This window comes from Lathamus discolor, chromosome 2 (genome assembly GCF_037157495.1).
Source record: "Lathamus discolor isolate bLatDis1 chromosome 2, bLatDis1.hap1, whole genome shotgun sequence".
NCBI classification, from domain to species: Eukaryota; Metazoa; Chordata; class Aves; order Psittaciformes; family Psittacidae; genus Lathamus; species Lathamus discolor.
In genome coordinates this window covers 159,768,084-159,792,172 of record NC_088885.1, presented here as the reverse complement: position 1 = coordinate 159,792,172, position 24,089 = coordinate 159,768,084, and the positions used below count along the sequence as shown (strand labels likewise).

The 24,089-nt window shown below is 51.1% G+C and overlaps 1 protein-coding gene across 3 annotated transcripts in view; it reads left to right on the top strand.

The window, feature by feature from the left end:
* Positions 1–2,108: 2,108 nt before the first annotated feature.
* ZC3H3 (zinc finger CCCH-type containing 3) overlaps positions 2,109–24,089 on the top strand; it is a 165,152-nt gene continuing 143,171 nt past the window's right edge. For all 3 annotated transcript variants that reach the window (XM_065669073.1, XM_065669072.1, XM_065669071.1), the window contains exons 1-3: positions 2,109–2,180; positions 5,174–6,572; positions 10,514–10,710. In XM_065669073.1, coding sequence (XP_065525145.1) covers positions 2,135–2,180; positions 5,174–6,572; positions 10,514–10,710 — 1,642 coding nt within the window. In that variant the 5' untranslated portion in view covers positions 2,109–2,134. The remainder of the gene's footprint in view (positions 2,181–5,173; positions 6,573–10,513; positions 10,711–24,089) is intronic.

The window sequence follows — 24,089 nt, the reverse complement described above, 5'->3', positions numbered from 1 at the left end:
CCTCATGCTCTGCCAGGGAGGAGGGAAAGCCGGGAGGAAGCAGAGACAGGACACCTGACCCAAACTGACCAAAGAGGTGTTCCATACCACAGCATGTCATGCCCAGGAGGTAAGGGGGAGTTTCCCAGAAGGGCGAAGGCACTGCGGGGTTGGACAAGGTATCGGTCAGTCCTCAGTCGGGCTGGGTGGGGTGAGTTATTGGTCGGCTGGTGGTGAGCAGTTGTATTCTCTTCCCTTGTTATTTCCCTTATCAATATCATTATTGGTGGTAGCAGCAGTGATTTGTGTTATACCTTAGTTACTAAACTGTTCTTATCTCAACCCATGGGAGTTGCATTCTTTTCGATTCTCCTCTCTGTCCCTCTGGGTGTAGGGGGAGGGCAAGAAGGGGGGGAGCGAGAGAGTGACTGTGTGATGTATGGCTGGCTTTGTTTAAACCATGACAGACGTGCTCAGGAGTACAGCTCCCCATCCCATTTGTGCTCCAGGCCCATGTGTTTGCATGGAGGAAGAGTCTTCACCCGGACAAGGGTCTTCTTGATCTGTGCATGTGCTTTTACTACTATAATGAGAGTATAATGAGGGTAGCTCACCTAAGGGGCCCCCTCATCCTGTTTTGTTGGCTGGCTACGTATCTACCTTGCCAGGCTGTCAAATAACTCATCCTATACAGTAGACCCTGGGTGCTCTGGTTATGGTCTAGAGAGTAAGAATTAAGGCTGATGTGATCCAGAGAATAGGGACTTCATGCAATGCACCATTGGATTTCAAGCAGTGCAGCAACCCATCCATCACTGGTGAATAAATGCTAACATAACATGACATGACATAATAGAACGTAACGTAATGTAATGTAATGTAACATAACATTAACATAACCAAGATAATATAACTAACATTAACATAACATAACTAACATAACTAACATTAAGATAACATAACTAACATAACTACCATTAACATAACATAACTAACATAACTACCATTAACATAACATAACTAGCATAACATTACATTACACCTGGGTTGGAGCAATCCCAGGCACAGCCACAGGTTGGGCAGAGAAGAGATTCAGAGCAGCCCTGCAGAGAAGGACTTGGGGGTGCTGGTCAATGGAGAAGCTCCCTATGACCCAGCTTCAGTGAGTGCTTGAGCCCAGAACCACCCCGTGTGCTGGGCTGCACCCTCAGAGAGTGAACAGCAGCTGAGGGAGGGGATCCTGCCCCTCTGCTGCACGAAGGTGAGACCCCCCTGGAGCACCGTGTGCAGTTCTGGTGTCCTCAACATGAGAAGGACATGGAGCTGTTGGAGCAAGTCCAGAGGAGGCCACGAGGATGAGCAGGGACTGGAGCACCTCCTGTATGGAGCCAGGCTGAGAACACTGGGGCTGTTGAGCCTGGAGAAGAGAAGCTGCGTGGAGACCTCAGAGCAGCTTCCAGTGTCTGAAGGGGGCTACAAGGATGCTGGAGAGGGGCTCTTCATCAGGGACTGCTGTGATAGGACAAGGGGTGATGGGTTCAGACTGAAACAGGGGAAGTTCAGGTTGGATCTAAGGCAGAAGCTCTTCCCTGTGAGGATGCTGAGGCGCTGGCACAGGGTGCCCAGAGAAGCTGTGGCTGCCCCATCCCTGGCAGTGCTCAAGGCCAGGTTGGACACAGGGGCTTGGAGCACCCTGCTCCAGTGGAAGGGGTCCCTGCCTGGAGCGGGGGGGGCGGCTGTAACTGAGTGATTTATGGTCCTTTCCAACCCAAACCATTCCATGATTCTATAATGCTACCATAAAGGTGAACTCCTTAAATCAAGATGTCCCTAGAGCTGCTTCACAGATACAGAAGGATTCACTAAAACTTAAGCTAATGTACAGCAATGAGGGGCCCAGCACTGAACACAGTACAAATGGGGCCAGCTGGGCCAGGCTGGGCAGGGGCCAGAGGCTGTGCACAGCGGCCGGAGCCGAGCCAGGCCCGTCGGAAGGGGCCAGGGCCCGGCTCAGGGTCAGGCTCCGGCAAGACGTGTAGGCCTCAGTCTGTTGCGTTGCCAAGCAACGGCGGGCCGCACGTGACGTAGCCCAACGGCCGGCGCTGGCTGATGACGCGGCGGATGCGGGGAGGGGGGGTTGTGGGGTGCTGCGGGGATGGAGGAGAGGGAGCGGCTGTGGAGGAAGATCCGGCTGCTGCAGGGTACGGCCCGCAATGGCGGCGGGGGGCGCGGGGGACCGGGGCGTCGATGGGGGGGGACGACAGGTTAGGAGGGGACTGAGGTGTCCATGGGGGAACGAACGGGTTGGGGGGGGGCGGGGGGGAAGACACACGACGACACTGACGTGTCGCTGTGGTGGAGGGATGGGATGTGGGGGGGGACTGAGGTGTCGATGGGAGGAGGGTCGGGTTGTGAGGGGTGCCGGGGGGTAGGACGGATTGAAGTGTCGATGGAAGGGAGCGGGTTGTGAAGGGGAGCGGGGAGTCGATGGAAAGAGGGGTTGTGGGGGGGGACTTAAGGGGTGTGACAGGCTGTGGTGGGGTCTGAAGTGTCGATGTGGGGTATGGACGGGTTGGGGGGGGGGCTGAGGTGTAGACAGAGTGGAGGGACGTGCTGTGGGAGAGACCTGGGGGTTAGGATGGGTCATGGGGGGACCATGGCGTCGATGGGGGGGGGATTGGGGTGTCGATGGGAGGGATTGAGGTGTCAGTGAAGGGGAATGGGCTGCGGAGGAGACTGAGGAGTCGATGGGGGGGGGAAGGACAGGTTGTGGGGGGGACCTGGGGGATATGAACGGGTTGTGGGGGGGATTGAGGTGCGGGGGAAGGTTGGGGGGGGGGGAAATGGAGGAGGGGGAATCTGGGAATCCTGGAGGGGGGGGGTGAGACCTGTGAAGAGGATCTTGAGGTTGGGGAGTGAGTGGGGCGGGTTTTGAGGTGGGAGCCGGCAGTGTGTGTGTGTGGGGGGACTGGAGAGGATCCCGGGAGCGCTGGGTAAGGGAAGGAAAAGAAAGGAAAAGAAAGGAATGGAATGAGGGCTGGGAAGGGCCCAGGGGATGTGAGAGTTGGTGAGGAGCTGGCGATAGTGAGAAGTGGCTGAAGGCAGGGAGGGAACAGAGACCAGACAGTGCTGTGGGGCTTGCCCCCCCCCCCCCCCCCCCCTTCCGGAGGGGCTCCTGGCCCCTGCAGGGCCTGTGACCCTTCTGCCTGGGGGTATCCCCTGCCCCACAACCCTTGGGGCTGGTGGCACAGAGGTGGGGTGTTGTCCCTTGTCATAGAATCATAGAAGGGTTTGAGTTGAAGGGACCTTAAAGCTCATCCAGTTCCAGCCCCTGTCACAGGTAGGGACACTTTCCACTGGAGCAGGGTGCTCCAAGCCCCTGTGTCCGACCTGGCCTTGAACACTGCCAGGGATGGGGCAGCCACAGCTTCTCTGGGCACCCTGTGCCAGCGCCTCAGCACCCTCACAGGGAAGAACTTCCTTATATCCAACCGAAATCTCCCCTGTTTCAGTTTGAACCCGTCACCCCGTGTCCTGTCACTGCAATCCCTGATGAAGAGCCCCTCTCCAGCATCCTTAGAGCCCCCTTCAGGCACTGGAAGCTGCTCTGAGGTCTTCATGCAGTTTCTCTCCAGGCTGAGACTCCTGAGCATGGCAGAGGAACATGGGGGGGATTTAGATGTAGATATATATTTATGTGCCCTTTCCCAGCTCTGCTGAGCATCAGCTCTTATTCTTAGCACCAACTCACTCTATTTATAGACTTCAAGGTAATTTTTCCTCATTAGTAAGGCCACAGATTCCACTCAGGCCTTGCAGGGGATCTGCCCCTGGCCTGGAGCTCCTCTGTGGTGGGGGTGGCATGAGAGGAAGGAAAACAGGGCCCTTAAGGCCTCCTCCAGGAGGGATCTGCTGACACTGCTGTTCCACTGGCAGCTCTGTGCCACCTTGTGCAGGAATAGCTTTTCTACACTGACATGTGCCTAAAACACAAGGCTCAACCCCTCTTCGACATTCCCTTTTGTTGGAAGGGTTTTCTCAACACTGAGGCTCAACAAGTGCAGACCCTCCCTAACTGACACATATCTATTATCCAGAAGGCGTCCTTAGGAGACCAAAGCTCTGGGTGGTGGCTTGGCAGAGGGTGTGCAGTGACTCAACAGTGAAGCTGGGGCCACCTCAGAGGCTCCTTGTTGTAGCTTTGAAGAAGATACAAGAAGCTGGTGCAGGGTCTGGAGCACAAATGGGATGGGGAAGGGCTGAGGGACCTGGGGGGTTCAGTGTGGAGAAGAGAAGGCTCAGGGGGGACCTTATTGCTCCCTACAAGTGCCTGAGAGGAGGATGGAGCCAGGAGGGAGCTGGGCTCTGCTTCCAAGGAACAAGGGATGGGACAAGAGGAAACGGCCTCAAGCTGCACCAGGGCAGGGTTAGATGGAGCTGAGGAACAATTCCTGCCCCAGAGGGTGCTCAGGCATTGGAAGAGGCTGCCCAGGGCAGGGCTGCAGGCACCGTCCCTGCAAATGCTCACACAGCGTGGAGACGAGGTCTCAGTGCCATGGGTTAGTGGTGTCCTTGGCAGTGGTGGGGAATGGTTGGACTGGATGAGCTTAAAGCTCTTTTATAACCTGGTTGATTCCATGGTTCTGTGCTTTGTGGTTGTTGCTGGTGGTGCCTATTCTGGGCCACATGACTCGCCCTCAGATCCTGCTCTGAAGATACTTCTGGAAACACAATCAGCATTTTTGTAGATCAGGCTCCAAACCCAATAATTCAAACATCCATCAGGCACCTAGAAAAGAGCAGAAAGGGGCAGAATGTGGCTGAGAGCACAAGTGAGGTGTGTGACGGGTCTGTTGGTGTGTCTGTGGTCCAGACCTGCGTTGAGCTTAGACTAAACTCCTGGGAGATCGCTTTTGTTACTGACTTCCATGAGGATGGAGGGAGTTTTTCCTTCCAACAGTTATCTGAAATGAGGTTTGTGTGGAGTGATCCTCATTGCAGCATGAGGAAAAGCAGAGCTGTGATTCTGTCAGACTCCCATGGGTTTGGAGATGAACAGATCCCCAGTGTGTTGGGATTGCTGCTATCAAGCTCCCATGGGATTGGGGATGCACAGATCACTTATGTGTTGGGATAGATGCTGTCAAACTCCCATGGGATTGGGAATGAACAGACATGGTCTTCTCCTCCTTAGGTCTCATCAATGACCACAAGAACACACATGGGGATGTGCCACTGCCACTGCCATCCCAACCACCGAGGTGGAACCCCTCCCGGCAGCCTCCCTTCAGCAGGAGGGGGGCATTTTTGGCCAGGTACCCTCAGCAAGCTCCAACAAGGGATTTCCAGCAGCACCAAGGTCATTCCTGGAGGAAAAAGTATTCCCTTGTGAACCGGCCACCGGGAGCAACATGTGATGTTGGGAGTGGTGGAAGTGCCAGCACGTCTCAGGCTTTTGGAAGGTATGGGGACAGCCAGGCCTCTGAGCCGCCAGAATCGTCTCCAGAGAGACATGTGGACCTAACCACTGATGGTAACATAGTTGTGGGGATCCAGCTGCCCCACAGGGCTGCTCAGTTTGGAGATTCCAAAGAGTTTCCTGATGTTGGTTCTTGCTGCAGGCTGGAAACGATGGTCACAGCTTCAGGTGACAGGAAAAGGGTGCCCAAATCTCCATCTGTGAGCCAAAATGAAGGGAGGAGACCTTCTCTCTCTGTTTCCTTCACTTCATCTCACAGGTTTGTGAGTTCAGCCTATGTGAGTGTGGCAGAAGAGCCGAGAACAGTGCTTATGGCTGGTGACATGGCTGGAAGCTCCCCAGTTTCCTCTGGAAGCACCAGTGAAAGTGCTGTGACACTGAAATCAGAACCTCAGCAGCCTCCAGTGTTGCCAGACCGTGACCCAGCTCAATGCTTGATGTGGAAGAAGACAGAACCACCAGCTCTAGGGCAGTCGAGTTGTGCGCAAGACAGGGATGCTTCCAGAGAGACAAAGCTCCTGGGAAGTGGTGAGCCTTGCTCCAGGCCTGCTGTGACTTCGGTGGTTGGGATGACTCCAGTGAAGAGCAGGTTTTCCACAGTCCCCAGAGCTGTTGGTCACCTAAGAGCTGCCTCAACCCCCATCTCCAGCAAAGCTCCAAAGTTCAGGAAAGCCAATTACACGTGGGTTGCAAACCCTGGTAAATGCTCTCGGGCTGTGAAGAGGTGGGTGAGCCCTAGAGCTTCAGAAGGTGCTAAGAGGGTCACTGGTGGAGCAGACAGAGGTGCTAAAGTGTCACCCAAAGCAGACTTGGGAGCAAAGGCGAAGAAATCGGGACTTCAGGCCAAGCTGGGGGTTTCTCCCAGCAAATACAAGTGGAAAGCCACCAGCTTGCAGACCTCACCCTCCACCTCCAAGTCAGCATTCAGGTGGCGATCAGAGGATCAGCAGAAGCCTCCAGCCCCCAACGTGCCTCTAGCCAGTGCTGTCTCACCACCTCTTTGTGCTGCATCTGTTGGACTTGGTGGGGTGAAGTCCTCCTTCAGCGACACCACATTGTCCAGTTACAAAGTGAAGAGTCGGACCAAAATAGTCAAGAGAAAAGGCAGCTTGAGGTAAGTTGGTGGTTATTGGTGGTGCTGGTTGTACTTTGTGTCCGCTGGCTTCATGTAAGTGGCTATAAGTGAAATTCCAATGAGGATTTCTGTCTACTGGAGGGAATGTTTGCCTTCCTCTTTCTAAGTGCTTTGTTCTGTCTGGAGGCATCCTATTTTCCAGGCTTAGAAGTTCTTAGGTTTTAATAGCTTTCGCAGTTCCTGTCTGCATTAAGCTTTGAAACAAGAGCTGGGATTTCTTCTCATCTCCCACTTCCGTTCTTTGCTGCAGCACCTGGGAGTCTCCTCCCTGACCTGAATAACACACTCATGTTCAAAGGAAAGGAAATGGCTGTTTGATAACCACTTGTGTTGGGGGCTGGGGAAAAGAGAAGTGGCTTGAATCCTAGAATTAGAATGGTTTGGGATGAAGGGACCTTAAAGCTCCTCCAGCTCCAACCCCTCTCGTGGGTAGGGGACACCTTCCGCTAGAGCAGGGTGCTCCAAGCCCCTGTGTCCAGCCTGGCCTTGAACACTGCCAGGGATGGGGCAGCCACAGCTTCTCTGGGCACCCTGTGCCAGCGCCTCAGCACCCTCACAGGGAAGAGCTTCTGCCTAAGAGCTCAGCTCAGTCTCCCCTCTGGCAGGTTAAAGCCATTCCCTCTTGTTCTGTCCCTACAGGCCCTTGTCCAAAGCCCCTCTCCAGGTTTCCTGTAGCCCTTTTAGCTGCTGGAGCTGCTTTAAGGTCTCCCCTTCACACAGCAGAGGGGCAGGATCCCCTCTGAGCTGCTGCTCATGCTCTGGGGGTGCAGCTCAGCACACAGGGGGCTTCTGGGCTCAAGCGCACACTGAAGCTGGGTCATGGGGAGCTTCTCCTCACCCAACACCCCAAGTCCTTCTCCACAGGGATGCTCCAGCCAGACTCTGTTTGTGCTGGGGATTGCCCCAACCCATAGTCCATGACATTAACGCTTTACCATGTATGGTCTGTCCCCGTAAACCATTTCACAGACCTTGGGATGAAGTGGGGATAGGAGATGAGCTCTGTCCATGATTGTCTACGGGTACTTTCCTCTCTTTAGTTGCCATCCCTTTGTGCTGTCCACCTGTAACCCAGAGCATCCTCCCTGCAGGCTCTTGCTCTTCCTTATCCTTGTCAAGTCAGTGACATCTGTGGCTGTTGTAGCCACCTTGGGAGAGTGTCCTGTGCCAAAGCAGCAGATAACTCCTAGGGTCCTGTGGAGCAAGTTCTCCCCCCTGGCTGTGTCTGATAGGAACAGAGTACAATGGGGAGGTTACAAATGAAGCTTGAAGGAAGGAAAAGGCGCGTGGGCTGAGATATCTGCAAAAAGGGTTTGCACTGGGCTGGGAGTCAAGGGGAAGCAGATAAAGAGATCAGGACCAAACTGTCTCTGAAAGCCAGTGTGTTGTGCAAGTGCTGTGAGGGCTTCATTGCACTGTGCTCCTGGTGACATAGCTGAGTTTGTGCTACTTTTCTCGGCAGGGCTGGAAGCAATCCCAGCCTGTGCTGTGAGACAAGGCCTGTGCTGTGAGACAAGGGGGGCACAAAATTACAAAAGGGAATATATAAACCTTTAGAATCAGTTTTAAGTGATGTTAAGTTTGATGGCTTTGTAACAGTAGCAATGGAAAATTACTGAGGTGCGTGATACATAGAAAAAAAATAGAGTGCAGCTGGAGAACATACTGAGAATTCTTGTACGAGATAAATCGTTATAGTTGACATAGTTATAAGAAAAACAGTCTAGAAGAACAGCATACAGGGATAAGGAGTATTTGGGAATGGCAGGTGTCCAGGATGGGCTACAGTTTAACTGATAAGTAGGAGGATAGGAGGATTATTATGTCTCTGGTGCTAATGAACCAATTAAACTGGTATGAGCATCTACTGCGCGTGCTCCAAAGGCTGCCAGAAGTGATGAAGATTGTTGGAAGAAATAAACAACCTCAGAGACCACCACCATAATTCTGTACGCATGCAGGGAACTTTCTGGAAAATGATGTAAAGTATGTATGCCCAGGGTCTATATAAGGCTGGTTTGTGTAGCAACACGGGGACACACGTTAGGAGGAGCCATCCCCAATGTCTCCTGGCTCCGCAATAAAGAATACCTGCTTGTCAGCTTGAAGACTTTGTTGGCAAGTTTGTTCCTGGAGTTTTCTCCGAATCAGCTGCAGGGGAGGGAAGAGGAGGGGATGCTACCCCTCTGCTCTCATGAGACCCCACTTGCAGCACTGTGTGCAGTTCTGGTGGCCCCAGTATAAGGACTTGGAGCTGTTGGAGCAAGTCCAGAGGAGGCCACAAGGATGAGCAGGGGCTGGAGCACCTCCGATATGGAGACAGGCTGAGAACACTGGGGCTGTTCAGCCTGGAGAAGAGAAGCTGCGTGGAGACCTCAGAGCAGCTTCCAGTGTCTGTAAGGATGCTGGAGAGGTGCTCTTCATCAGGGACTGGAGCGATAGGAGAAGGGGTGATGGTTTTGAACTGAAACAGGGGAAGTTCAGGTTAGATATAGGGAAGAAGTTCTTTACTGTGAGGGTGCTGAGGCACTGGCACAGGGTGCCCAGAGAAGCTGTGGCTGCTCCATCCCTGGCAGTGTTCAAGGCCAGGTTGGACACAGGGGCTTGGAGTAAGCTGCTCCAGTGGAAGGTGTCCCTGTCTGTGACAGAGGGGTGGAACTGAATGATCCTATGGTCCTTTCCAACCCAAACCATTCTATAATAAATGGGATGGGGTGAGGGTTGATGGCAGCTGTGTGACCTTTACTCTCCCACTGAACTCACAGATACCCTCAGTATAGTGGACACGTGGTTTGGCTCCTTTCTCACTGCTGTAAAACCCATCCTGAGGTTTTGAAAACTGAGGACTGTGGCCTTAATAATGATTCTGTTTGAAGCAATGAGCTGATAACATGGCACCAAGTGAGGATATGGTGCTTCAATTCTGCTGTTTCCCAGATCTTCTCCTTGGTGCTTCACCATAAGTTTCCACCCTTCTCTTGCCCTCCTTGTTTGCTTGGGGATGTGTCTATGAGTGGATCGTGCTGGGAGGGTCACTCTGGAGCAAGGTGCCTGTACAGGCTGGGATTGTTTGGGATGTTTTGGCAGCTGGGGAGGTGAGACCGCTCCTCATCTTGCTAAAGTCCAGCAGGACCAGGGCACTGTTGAGGCCGCACCTCGAATCCTGTGTTCAGTGCTGGGCCCCTCACTACAAGAGAGACAGTGAGGTGCTGGAGCGGGGCCAGAGAAAGGTGACGGAGCTGGTGCAAGGCCTGGAGCACAGGTGTGATGGGGAACGGCTGAGGGACCTGGGGGGTTCAGATGGAGAAGAGAAGGCTCAGGGGGGACCTGATGGCTCCCTACAAGTGCCTGACAGGAGGATGGAGCCAGGAGGGGCTGGGCTGTGCTCCCAAGGAACAAGGGACGGGACAAGAGGAAACGGCCTCAAGCTGCACCAGGGCAGATTTAGATGGAGCTGAGGAACAATTCCTGCCCCAGAGGGTGCTCAGGCATTGGAAGAGGCTGCCCAGGGCAGGGCTGCAGGCACCGTCCCTGCAAATGCTCACACAGCGTGGAGATGAGGCCTCAGTGCCATGGGTTAGTGGTGTCCTTGGCAGTGGTGGGGAATGGTTGGACTTGATGAGCTTAAAGGGCTTTTCCAGTCGAAACCATTCTACTATTCTGTCCTCTCTCTTACATCTCTTGAGCAGAAAGCGGAAGGGAATGGTGGAGTTGTGCTATCAGGTCCCTCATTCTCCATCTGTGCTTTGCAAGAAACTCCTCACTTGCCTTTTTACTTAGAATTCTCTGTTCAGGGTTTCTTACCACCCTTGGTCTGGGAGCAGTGAGGATCTCAGTGACAGGAGCTTCTCTTCTCAGCTCTGGAATGGGTTTTGATCACCTTTTTACTCTCTTCTAACTCTGTGGTGTTCCCTTCACAGCTTCCCAACAGATAAGAAGAGCAGCTTCTCACCCACCACGCCTCTGAGGAGCCACTTCCACCTCAGGAAGAAGAACTCCTTGAGGGGCAAACCTGCTGTGACATCAAAGCGTTCCTCACCCAGGGGCCTGGTGCACATCACCAAGCACAGGCTCTGCAGGCTGCCAGCCACCAGGATGCAGGTCTCCACCAAGGAAGGTAGGACCAGGCATCCCAAGGGATGATGGTGTTTGCTGTGTGTGCTGGTGAAGCAATTCCAGGGAAAGCTTTGGGGTTTGGAAATGAGTTATGGAGTCTTCCAGGAGGTGTATGTCTGCTGTTGATGGTCCTGGAGCAAACACTGAGGTGATGTTTGGCTGCTGTAAGGCTTCTGCCTTACCCAGGAGATGTGTTGTGCTTTGACATCTCCAGACAAGGCCATTTGAAAGCTGCTTCTTGGTTTCAGTGTGGTTTTGCTGGACTTGAAAGCATCAAACAGGAAGGAAGAGAATGGCAGTGGCAGTAATACATCTGTAAGACTAGTGTCTATTGCATGGGGCAAAAGCTTGTCCATGCCATGAGGTGCTTCTCTAGGAGTTGTGGACTTACCTAATGCATCCATATCTCAGTGCCATGGCTGCCGGCATGTAGTGATTTGCCTAAAATAGCAATAATTAGAAGAAAACCAGATCCACTGGGTTTTAGTTTGTGGCTGTGTCCTGCTGCCTTGGCTTGGCAATAGTTAGAGCTGAAATCAGGGGCTCAAAGAGCTGCACCTATGTGTGTGTGATATGTTTCTGTGATGTTCCTGGTTCTGCTGTTCAGTGGTGACGTTATCACGGACAATTTGTGTTCAGACAAAGAGCTGTGTTGTGATGGTGCTGTGTTTACATGGCTGGAAAGAAGAATGGGGAAGAAAAATTGGGAAAGGGAAAAGCTTTCTCTAGGAGGAGAAGGAAAAGAGTTTCCTTTTCATGTGTGTGTTTAAAGAGGGTTTGGAAGGGTGGGGAGATGCTGGGAGGAGAATTTTGGATCTGGATTTAGGAGGCAGGCAGGGGAAGGAGAATTAAGGTGTACACTTGTGCAGTTGAGTTGGTGGTCCAGCATTCAAGGAGTTCTTTGGCTATGGGGCTGAATCTTCCTCTGTTTAAGGATGTCATCAAACCCTTTGGTGCCTGGAGAGGCACCTCCAGACCTTCCACCTCTGTTGGAAGCTGTCATGCAGTGTGTGAAGGCAGCACTTATGGTTGGAGGTCTTGGGCACATTTGCACTGTGGTTGCTCTTCTGTGATGTCTGAAACCAGATGTGGTGGACACAACACGTGGCCAGATCCAGCTGTGACAGTGATATGGGGGCAACAAGGCTTTTCCTCCTTAGGTGATGGTGATGTGTGGGATGGGGAATGCAGCTCTTCAGCATCTCAAGAGCTGCCCACTGCTTATTGTGGATGAATTGAGAACTCAAACCTCACAAACTACTTGGGGGGACCTTTCTCTACTATGGCATGACCAGTACACACCATTGAATGAACCTTTATGCTGTAAAGCTCCTTTATAAAGGGCTTGGTGCTTGCTGGGAGCCTGATATGAGCAGTTCTGCTGTAGACAGAGCAATTTGGGTTTGCAACGTCATTTTATGTATGAGGAAACGGGGTTTTCCTGCTGCTTACAAAGATAGGAGCTGTTTGGTTGATCCAGGAACACACCTGAAGTTAAACCTGATCCTTGTGCTCCATGTAGGTCCATGTTTACACCTGCATTTGTGCTGCTCCGTGGAGTTTGCTCAGCTGTGTGTGTCACTGAGGAGGTCACAGCACCAAAGCTGCTCCCTTGGGAAGGCTCCAGCACCAATGGGAGCTCGCTTCACTTGGCAAACATCTCTGCTTCGTGGAAGCTGTCAGTCAAACTGTGCCCAACCAAGGGAAGCTGCACATAGGTTAAGAATGTACAAAATGGATCCAAATCTTCTGCTCCCCAGGAGCCTCCCACTGCAGCTGCCAAAAGCCTGTGTTTTTTTTGGGAATGTATTCCAAATCCTCATTCCGTTATTGAAGGTAATATTCCCATCCTGAAAAGATGTTTGCTTTTAAACAGCGTAGGGCTGAAAATATGCAGAGTAGAAACCAAATCGTGCTCCTGATTTTGCTCAAAGTAAAGGTGGCAAATAAGGAAGGTTAGGGAAAAAATGGGTTATAGGTTTGGAAGTGACTCTTTTTCTTTGCAAAGTGCTGTAGCTGCTGTAAAAATGTGGCTTGGTTTGGTTCTTATAAGCACTAAAAGCAAAAGGAAATGACATCCCTGCCTTTTCCTGTGCCCATATGTGCGTTTGCATGTGTGAGACTGCTCCTCCTCACTTCCTAAATGCCACAAATCCTTCTTTTCCCTGTGCCTCTCTGTGCCAGTGGGAGAATGGACGCTGATGCCTTAGATGGTGAATTGAAATGCTGCCCCTCTCCAGGTTTCCTGTAGCCCCTCTAGGCACTGGAGCTGGGCTTGTGATTCCATGGATGGATGGGGTCATGCTGGAGCCTGGATCCACTGGGCCCTCATGGCAATGTGGTGAGTGAGCATCCAGCAATGCTGCATTCCCAAGATCCCACTCTGGGATGCAAACAGCGCGTTTGTCAGGGCTGAGGATGGGAGGAAGCCTGGGGAGCAGCATGCAATGCTTCATGCACTGAGTGTTGTTGCAAGAAGCTGGGTCAGCCGCTTCCTTCCCAGCTTTGCTGTTTTCCTGTTTGTCCTGTTAAACAGGCTTTTCGGATACGTGGCACAATCGCATACCGAATTCCTGCCTTTCCCAAGTGTGTAACACAAAGGCTTGTCCATCTCTTGCCTTTCCCATTCCCTTTTTGGACCCACCTGGACCTCTTTGATCTCAGCTCTTCCAGCCACTGCTGGGACTCGGTTTCAAAGTGGTGTTTCCTGATGCTTTATATTCAGAGGCATTTCCCTCTGTGGCATTCTCAGTGGTTTCAGTTAAGGATCAGTGATCCTTAGAAGGATAATGGGAAGAGGCAAAGTGGTAGCAGTTCTCTTGGGATCATTTGTGCTGTTCCCATGATGAGTGTTACACCTGCAGCTATTATCAGCTTAACCCCAAAATACTCCTTTGATCAAGGCGAACATTTAGTAACCACTCAATTGGGGAATGTCCTAAATGGAAGTTGTTCTGATGGGATCAGAGAGCAGTGAAGCATTTCTAATGCAGTCATGCTCTACTCACCCAGGTATTTTAAGCTGGGGTGGAACGTGTGCACAGGAGGAGTTCAAGTGCCTGACCAAAGCAAAGAGGAATAGAACATGTTCTGTTGCTCACTGGAGCCAAATGAATGTTGAGGAAACAGCCTTTAGATGTTGGGCTTCTTGACCACATCATACTTAATATTAATGTGCCATTAATATATAAGAATTCTTCTTTTCTTCTTCTACTTCTTTCTTCCCATTTAACTTCTTAGGCTCTTTTTGGAGGGAAGGAGAACACGGTGGTAATTGCTTTGCTGTGAGGAGTTGTAACTCCACTCAGGTAACGTGTCCCTGCTTTGGGCATGGACATGAACCTGATGAAGCCACTGACCTTCCCTTCTTTGAACTGACTTCTGCACAGGATCTGCTTCATCCAGCACCTGCAGATTTCAGGCCTCACACATGTATTTATCCATAGAAGGTGCAGATGAGATTGTGTTGTCTGGTGTAGGCAAAACAGTTTGGGTCTGAATCAGGGATCTGATACAAATGGGATAAAAGACAGCGGTTGCTTCTCTCCTTATCCAGGGAAGGATGTTCAAGGCCAGGCTGGATGGGGCTTGGAGCAAGCTGCTCTAGTGGAAGGTGTCCCTGCCCGGGGAGGGGACTGGAACTGGAGGAGGTTTAAGGTCCCTTCCAAAGTATAGCATTCTCAGAAAAGCTGATCCAACAAAGATCATCAGGCTGCTGAATACGGTCCTCAGGCCACTGGTGTCACTGTTGCTTAGAGATACACCTTGTTTAAATACAACCTGAAGTTAACTTTGTGATTTCATAGCGTCGTTGCATGGTTTGTGTTGAAAGGGACCGTAAAGCCCATCCAGCTCCACCCCCTGCCAAGGGCAGGGACCCCTTCCACTGGAGCAGCTTGCTCCAAGCCCCTGTGTCCAGCCTGGCCTTGAGCCCTGCCAGGGATGGGGCAGCCACAGCTTCTCTGGGCACCCTGTGCCAGCGCCTCAACACCCTCACAGGGAAGAGCTTCTGCCTAAGAGCTCAGCTCAGTCTCCCCTCTGGCAGGTTAAAGCCATTCCCCTTTGTCCTGCCCCTACAGGCCCTTGTCTAAGGCCTCTCTCTGGGTTTCTTGTAGCCTCTCTTTGATATTTCTTTCTTCAAACATGTATTTTCATATACTTTCCAGTGATTTTCCATAATGGGAATTCCTTTTACAGCCTGAACTTTAAATTCCCCTGTTTATGTGTAGGAATCCCATTGGGGTTGTTGCTGGGCTCTGCTCTCTTACTGGAGAGCTCCTGAGATACAATCCACCTTTCTGGATGCAAGAAGCAGAGGGAGGCCAGCCTGTAATTAAGATGTGGGTGGAATTTCCATGGATGCAATTTCCCAACCACTTTATTTTGGCATCTGAGCCAAAGGATTTGATTTGGAGAATAAATATTGGACTCCTCTCCTGTCATTGCAGTGAGGGTATGTTGGAATTCTGTTGTCTACAGGCAAATGTCTCTCCTGAATTGGCTTTCTGGGGCTTATTTGGTAGAGGGGATTGTCAATATAACCAGACCTTGGTGCCTGCATTGGGATGATACCAGTTCCTGTTGTGCTCTTTGGACATGTGCTATCCCATTCGCTAGGGCAGCCTTTATCTGCTTCCTCCAAACTGGAGATGGGGTTATTCCCAAGCTATGATCAGGATATGACCTTTTTATCAGCAGTTTTAAGTGAAAATATCAACGTTTAAGGATGCTTTGACTCATCCAGCAGGACGTGCCTCTTCCTCCTGTACTCCAACTCCTGTACCAGCAGTGCGGATGCAGGGATCCCTCTCTTTTCCAACAGCTTTTTACTCCCGGCTCTGACTGGTACCTGTTTGACATCCTGCAGGATGAGGCTCTCAACTCTTGTTTTTAATGGCAGACAGCTGAGGGTTTGCAGTTGTGAACCTGTCTTCGCCCTTCCTAAAAATCAATGCCATTGCCCTCCGTTGGCTGCCGCAGCTCTTGTGCATCGCCACTGTGCTGTAAGTGTTCATCTAGTGGGAATTCCGCATGACAACGCTGTCATTTCTTATTCCCAGGGCTTTTTCTCTAGGAAAAACTAGAAGTGCGTGCTTAAATGAAGATGATTTTGTCTTAATTTCCTTTAACGGCAAAGTTATGGCAGCTGTATGGATGGGGATCCGCATCATGCCTGCTCGCTGCGTGTCCGGCACCGGAGTGGTGGCTGTATGCTTCACTCCAAGCAGGAATATTGGGGATTTTGGGGAGCCTCTGGTGCGTCCCTTCCTTCCCCGTAGCCCTGCAGAGGGCACTCGTGCCCCTCGCATCTCCCCAGTCCACCTTTTGCTGGTTATTGATGGCCTAATTTCGTCTTTATGTGAAAGAAAGCAGATATCAAGTAATTTGCAGCAATAACCTGCTAATGCTGGGCCAGTATCAAAACTCCCATGTTCATTTCAAGTGGCAGATAAAACACTAATATATAATTATCCTTGCAAATTGGATTGTTTTAAATAACCAAAAGCCTATGGCCAGGAGAAAACTATCCCATTTCCCTTGAGTTACTATTGCAGTGTAATTGCTGCGTTCAATCAATTTCCTTGGCATTCCAAATTCCATCACAATCAACATTAAGCTTTATTCATTGTGATGCTTAAGAGCTGGGCCATTTCTCTCCTCTTTGCCTTAACTGGCAAAATTAATCAGGGAGAAGATTTGAAACATTTCCCCGTGCAGAAGAGGTCAGTTCTGCCACTCTATTGCTCAGCAGATAAGGGGGCTAATAAAAAGAAAATTGAATTACTAATGATCACCAAGACCAGAGTATATAAAACGTGGCAATCGCCTGGTTCAAGCAAAAAGAGAATCAATTTCCCTCGGACAAGGTGTGCTCATTCTTTTACTTGGAGAAGGGGGGTGAGGGTTCAGATTATCAGCAATTGAATTTGCAAGAGCATAAACAGGAGGAAACAGGGAAAGAAGGAGCCTGAAGGTGTAAAGGGCTGCAGGATAGATGCTGGATGCAGTTGCTTTGGCACAAGAGATAATGGCTTTAATTGAATTCCAAAGTGCATTGTTCAGCAGAGGGTGGGCTCCGCAACCCTCCTCGCCCTGGGGGAATACAGGATATTACAAAGATGCCAGCAAGAAGCTCCTCTGTGGCTTTTCCCCTTTGGAATATCCCCCTTGCAGGCAGGACTCCTCAGCCGTGGGGCCGGGATTGCTTAGGCACAAGCTGGCTGGAAGCAGGAGGAGGAGGGAGCAAGAGGCAGATTTCTCCAGCGACCTTTCCTTGTTGTGTATGGGTTTCTTAAATCATTTGGGGCTTGGTTCAGTGCAAGAGCAGCACCTGAATGTGCGCCGCAGAGACTGCTCATAGAATCAGCCAGGTGGGAAAAGCCCTTTAAGCTCCTCCAGTCCAACCTCTATACCAGCACTGCCAAGGCCACCACTGACCCATGGCACTGAGGCCTCGTCTCCACGCTGTGTGAACACTTGCAGGGATGGTGCCTGCAGCCCTGCCCTGGGCAGCCTGTTCCAATGCCTGAGCACCCTCTGGGGCAGGAATTGTTCCTCAGCTCCATCTAAACCTGCCCTGGTGCAGCTTGAGGCCGTTTCCTCTTGTTCCATCCCTTGTTCCTTGGGAGCAGAGCCCAGCCCCTCCTGGCTCCATCCTCCTGTCAGGCACTTGTAGGGAGCAATAAGGTTCCCCCCTTGAGCTTTTTCTTAGAATCATAGAATCATGGAATGATTTGGGTAGGAAGGGACCTTAAAGCTCATCCATCTCCACCCCCTGCCACAGGCAGGGACACCTTCTACTGGAGCAGGGTGCTCCAGGCCCCTGTGTCCAACCTGGCCTTGAGCACTGCCAGGGATGGGGCAGCCACAGCTTCTCTGGGCACCCTGCTCCAGTGCCTCAGCACCCTCACAGGAAACAGCTTCTTCCTTATATCCCACCTAAATCTCCCCTGTTTCAGCTTGATCCCATACACAGTTAGAAGGCTGATTTTGTATTGCTGCCGCTTCACAGTATTCCTTTCCTATTTCTCATGCTCCAGATTGAGCTGAAGCAGTACTTCCCATTACCAGCTTCCTGCTTGTCCCCTCTGTTGCCACCATGAACACTTAAACTGGCTTCTGTGAACATGCTGAATAGAAGGAAATCCTGTTTATATTTGCTTCTTTCCAGAGAGAAATTCCATCAGGATTCCTAAGACATGCTTCACCCTGCAGAAGACTTCCTACACTTCTAATGTCGGTTACAGTGATGGTCACCTAAAAAATGCCCTAAACTCTTCTTTCTCTTCCTTCTTGCCCAGCGCAAGGAGTTGGGATGGACAGGGGGAGCTTGCTTGGCCAAATCCTGGCACCAGAAGTGGAAGGATCTGGTTTGCATTACTCGTGCCCAGGCGAGTGCAGAAAGTAAACGGGGTGTAAAGGCTGAGGAGTAAATTATGGCTGGCATGTGAATGCTCAGCTGCTGTTAATTTTATTGACATTGGCTGGTTGGATCCCTCTGGCAGCTTTGGGAATGGATTTTATTCCCTCTCCTATTTTGTTTTCCCTTCTAAAGTGAAGGCTGAGAAGTATTTAGAACGGGGAGATTCCTGTTGGGACACTTCTTGATTCCTTTTTGGTTTAAGGTATATTCTGTGCTTTGGATTTCTGTTTTTATTCAGTGAGTTGCACGAGGTGTTGCTGCTGTTTGGGAGGTGACATCTCAGATCGCTTTACAGCTGAGTTAAGCTGCTGCAATGTCTCTGTTACAGCATATTAGAAGGAGCTGGAGTTGGTGACTGCTGCCCTCGAAGGACACCCTTGTGTCATGCACAGCTCAGGGCCCCTTGGAGTGTGTCATGTCTGCTCTCTGCTCCATCATCAGTCTTTCTGAGCAGGTCCTACCTCACTTAGAGAATCCCAGGCTGGTTTGTGTTGGAAAGGACCTTAAAGCTCATCCAGCTCCAATCCCTGCCATGGGCAGGGACACCTTCCGCTAGAGAGCTTGCTCCAAGCCCCTGTGTGCAGCCTGGCCTTGAGCACTGCCAGGGATGGGGCAGCCACAGCTTCTCTGGGCACCCTGTGCCAGCGCCTCAGCACCCTCACAGTAAAGAACTTCTGCCTAATATCCAACCTAAATCCTCCCTGTGTCCATTTGAACCCATCACCCCCTGTCCTATCACTCCAGCCCCTCTCCAGCATCCTTGTAACCCCCTTCAGACACTGGAAGCTGCTCTGAGGTCCCCATGCAGCTTCTCTTCTCCAGGCTGAAAAGTTCCAGTGTTCTCAGCCTGGCTCCGTACAGGAGGTGCTCCAGCCCCTGCTCATCCTCATGGCCTCCTCTGGACTTGCTCCAACAGTTTCATGTCTTTCTTATGTTAGGGACACCAGAACTGCACCCAGTGCTGCAAGTGGGGTCTCACGAGAGCAGAGTAGAAGAGGAGAATCCCCTCTTTCAACCTGCTGCTCACACTCTGGGGGTGCAGAATATGGGCTGCATCACAAAGCTTATGTGAACCCTTTGCAGCTTGCACACTCGAGGCCAACAAGTGGAACAGCATCCCAGTGTCACACGTAGCTGTAACCTTGCCTGTAAATCATTATGTTGTCAGGTCTCTCTTCTCACTTCTCTGGCATGTCCTTGGGATCCAGGGGTGCAGTGCCTGTGCCAAGGGGCTGCTCACTCCTTTGCAGTCCCTGGGTAAAGTTCACATTCTTGGCCTGGGCCCAGCACCAGTGTTACGTCAGTGTTCGTAAGCAGTGGTTTTGGGTTTCTGGCTTCACTTGGCATTTACAGGTGACTTGTCCCAAAGCTGCAAGAGGAGCTGCAGGCAGGCAGCCAGCAGTGGGGATTCTCTCTTTGCAGAGCTGTCTTTTAGCAGGCTGCTTGAAGCAGGGGAAGTCAGCTTTGCTAAGCGAGGAGGTGTCACCATGTAGACAGCTTGCTCTGCAGTGAGCTCAAGTGCTTCGGTGGTTGGGTTTGGGGTCAAGTTAAATAGTGACTGCAACAGGGAGAGTATCCAGAGTGAAATGCGTCAGAGATGTGATCTGAAGGTGATAGAGTGCCTCTGGATCATAGAATCATAGTGGTTTGGGTTAGAAAGGACCTTAAGATCACCCAGTTCCAACTCCCTGCTGTAGGCAGGGATGCCTCACACTACGTCAAGATGTCTGTGGGGTGCTCCTTGCATGGGTGTGAGACCTGTGGGTAGATCTCTGCCAGTGTAAAGGTGGGGACTAAGTGATGAGGATGTGGGGAGCAGCAGGCAATAGCATATCATACAATCATGGTATGGTTTGTGTTGGAAGGGACCTTAAAGCTCATCCAGTTCCAACCCCCTGCCGTGGGCAGGGACACCTTCCATTAGAGCAGGTTTATGTGTGCACGCTGTGTGATTTCTGTGCTGTTTGGGCTATTTTATTGTCTGTACTGGTTGAACATTGCAAAACTCACTTGTGATTTCAGAGCTGGGTTAGTCCCTCGCTTGTCCCCCGTGTGAATGGGTTTGTCTTCGTGTGGATGCTTGTAATGAAGCTTTTCAACCCATTTTTAACCTGTCTGGCTTCTGCTGCTGCTCTGAATTGTGCTGAGTTTCAGTCCTGCTACTTCTTAACCCCTTGGTTGTCTTTGCTTGGGTTCTTAAAGTAAAATAAGGGAAATAAAAGCAGCCATTTAAGGTGCTTAAGAGAAATGTGACTTCTGTAACCTGCAGCTCCACAGTGAGTCTCTTTTCCTGTTTTGTTTCCTCCTCTTGCTGTTCCCTTCATGTAATACCCACACTGACTGGAGATAGCCCCTGCACAGTCACAATTACGATCACTTCTATTTCCTGTGCCATGAACTGCTGCCTGTAGGGATGATGGGAGCATCCTCCGCAGCACTGTAGGGTCTCCCTAAATCCCACCCCAGCACCTGGGCCTTGTAAAACCTGGGTGGGTTTCTCTGTTCTGCTTTCTGCTTCCTATTCTTCTCCAAATCCCTATTTCCAATGCTTTTTTCCCTAGTATTCTTTTGCACACACTTCCCATTTGATTTTCCTAATAACAGCTCACAAGCTTCATCCAGTGATTACCCTCTTGCTGCTGAGCTGAATTAGGAGCTGCTCAGTCAAGGACTTCCCTGTTCACTTGGTGTGCTCTGCACAGCGATAGGAATGAGTAACACCCCTCAGAACACACAGCAGATGTGTAAGTGCACCTGGGGTAAGTGCTTTGTGGACCTGACATCTCAGGAGTCCTACAAAACTCTTGCTGCAGCAGCAGCTTCTGCTGTTTTAAGTTTCTGCTTCAGTCTAAAGGATGGGAAATGCTTTTTACTTCAGTTGGCAATGGGAATTCTGTTGTTGCTGCCAGGAAATGGGAGTTTGAGGTATGTTACATACAATTAACCAGGATGAAAAAACCCTTTAGGATCATAGAATCATGAAATAGTTAGGGTTGGAAAGGACCTCAGGATCATCCAGTTCCAACCCCCTTGCCATGGGCAGGGACACCTCACTCTAAACCATCCCACCCAAGGCTTCATCCAACCTGTCCTTGAACACTGCCAGGGATGGAGCACTCACAACCTCCCTGGGCAACCCATTCCAGTGTCTCACCACCCTAACAGGAAAGAATTTCCTCCTTATATCCAATTTAAACTTCCCCTGTTTAAGTTTTAACCCGTTAGCCCTTGTCCTGTCACTACAATCCCTGACGAAGAGTCCCTCCCCAGCATCCCTATAGGCCCCCTTCAGGTACTGGAAGGCTGCTCTGAGGTCCCCACGCAGCCTTCTCTTCTCCAGGCTGAACAGCCCCAACTTCCTCAGCCTGTCTCCATACAGGAGGTGCTCCAGATCATCCTTGTGGCCTCCTCTGGACTTGTTCCAGCAGTTCCATGTCCTTTTTATGTTGAGGACACCAGAACTGCACACAATGCTCCAGGTGAGGTCTCACAAGAGCAGAGCAGAGGGGCAGGATCACCTCCTTCGCCCTGCTGGTCACGCTCCTTTTGATGCAGCCCAGGATCCAGCTGGTTTCTGGGCTGTGAGCGCGCACTGAAGCTGGCTCATGTTCATTTTCTCATCATCAGGTCAAACCATTCCCCAGCACTGCCTGGGCCACCACTAACCCATGGCAGTGAAGCCTCGTCTCCACAGTGTGTGAGCATTTGCAGGGACGGTGCCTGCAGCCCTGCCCTGGGCAGCCTCTTCCAATGCCTGAGCACCCTTTGGGGGCGAATTGTTCCTCAGCTCCATCTAAACCTGCCCTGGTGCAGCTTGAGGCCGGTTCCTCTTGTCCCATCCCTTGTTCCTTGGGAGCAGAGCCCAGCCCCTCCTGGCTCCATCCTCCTGTCAGGCACTTGTAGGGGGGTAATAAGGTCCCCCCTGAGCCTTCTCTTCTGCACACTGAACCCCCCAGGTCCCTCAGCCCTTCCCCATCCCCACTGTGCTCCAGGCTCTGCACCAGCTCTGGTGCCCTTCTCTGGCCCTGCTCCAGCACCTCACTGTCTCTCTTGTATTGAGGGGCCCAGCACTGAACATAGGATTTGAGGTGCAACCTCACCAGTGCCTCCTTTGTGCCTCTCCATAACCCATACGTGTGTGGTTTTGGGCAGACTTCTGTTTTGGATCACACTCAGGGCTGTTTTGTATCTAGGGAGGGGGTGCACATACAGGGCTGGTGGACTGTGCATCCAGTAGGATCTGTTCTCAGAGCTGATCCTACGTGTTGAAAGCCCTTAAATCTGCCCTTAGGGGCTCTCTAGTGGCAAAGGGCATAAGGATGCTTGGAGCCTTAGTGTGGGCTATTATCTTCTGTGTTGCTCACTGCACTTTTAAATGTCCTGGGATATCTTGTTCTTGGGTGGAACAGGTTGTCCCCAGGCAACCCTGTGTTCCTGGGTGGGATATGCGGTACAACTTTTTCCTTGAGGAACATTCCCAAACTGTGTTTTATGAGGTCTCTGTGGGAGACACCCTGGGTTGTGTTGGCACCTTGTTGGGAGCTTGGGGAAAAGCAAAAAGCTCTCCTGAAAAAGAAGTCAGTAACTGCTGAGTTACTGAACAGTGTGGTGCTGCTGTGTAACAGGGCTTCTGGTTGTAGGAGAGCAGCAGCCACGTGTTGGGGAAGATCCAGCTCAGGAACTGTGTTGAGAAGGTCCAGTGTGGTTCCAGCCGTCTTAGAATCATGGAATGGTTTGGGTTGGAAGGGGCCTTAAAGCTCACCCAGCTCCAACCCCTGCCACGGGCAGGGACCCCTTCCACTAGAGCAGGGTGCTCCAAGCCCCTGTGTCCGACCTGGCCTTGAGCACTGCCAGGGATGGGGCAGCCACAGCTTCTCTGGGCACCCTGTGCCAGCGCCTCAGCACCCTCACAGTAAAGAACTTCTTCCTTATCTCCAACCTGAACTTCCCCTGTTTCACTTTGAACCCATCACCCCTTGTCCTGTCACTGCAGTCCCTGCATTCTCTGGTTCATCTCCTGGTAGCCTCAACTCTGAATTGACAAGAACTTGAGTCAAAGGGCCTGGGTGGAACAGCTTAAAATACTGCTTTGGGGGGGGAGGGGGTGTGGGGTGTAAAAGAGGTGAACTCTATTTTTTGAAGAAGAGATCAACTTCTCACCCAAGCTCTGCTCTTTCTTGGCTGTGTCATGGTGATGGGTTGATTGCTGAGCTTAATCTGGTGCTGATACTGTGAGGGTGGTGAGGACTGGGCACAGGCTGCCCATAGAAGTGGTAAATGCCCCATCCCTGGCAGTGTTCAAGGCCAGGTTGGGCAGAGCCTTGGGTGACATGGTCTGATGTGAGGTGTCCCTGCTCATGGCAGGGGGTTGGAACTGAGTGATCTTAATGTCTTTTCTAACCTAAACCATGATTCTGTGCTGGCTTTCAGATGGTTTCCTTGCAAGGTGCTTGTTTGCTTGGTTATTAACAAAGCAGCTTGCTCCGTGTGGAAGTATCTGTTATCATGAGAAGAATCCAAAGGGGGTTTGATAGGGTGAAACAAGTTCATCAGAGGTCCCACTCTGTGTATATGTATGTGTGTGTATGTGTTTTTAAAGTAAGATTTACTCTCTTATCTCAACATTAACTGGGGCATTTTACAGTGCTCCCCTTCGGTGACCTTCCACCATCCATCATTTCCCTGCCTCATGCTGTAGTGGCTGTTAGATTTTACTACCCCAACCACTGTAAAAGGGCATTAGAGCAGTTAAATCTGGAGTCTTGCTTTCATAAGGAGAAAAGAAACTGCTGAATTAGGCAATGGAAAAGGCAACCGCAGCGTTACTTTAATCTTGCATAAATTATCAGAAGAGTCAGAGGCAATTTTATGTATTGTTATAGCTCTGTAATGAATTATTCTGGAATAATCGATGTTTAGAAGACCCAAAGTTGGGTCTTTTTCTGTTTTAATAGTCT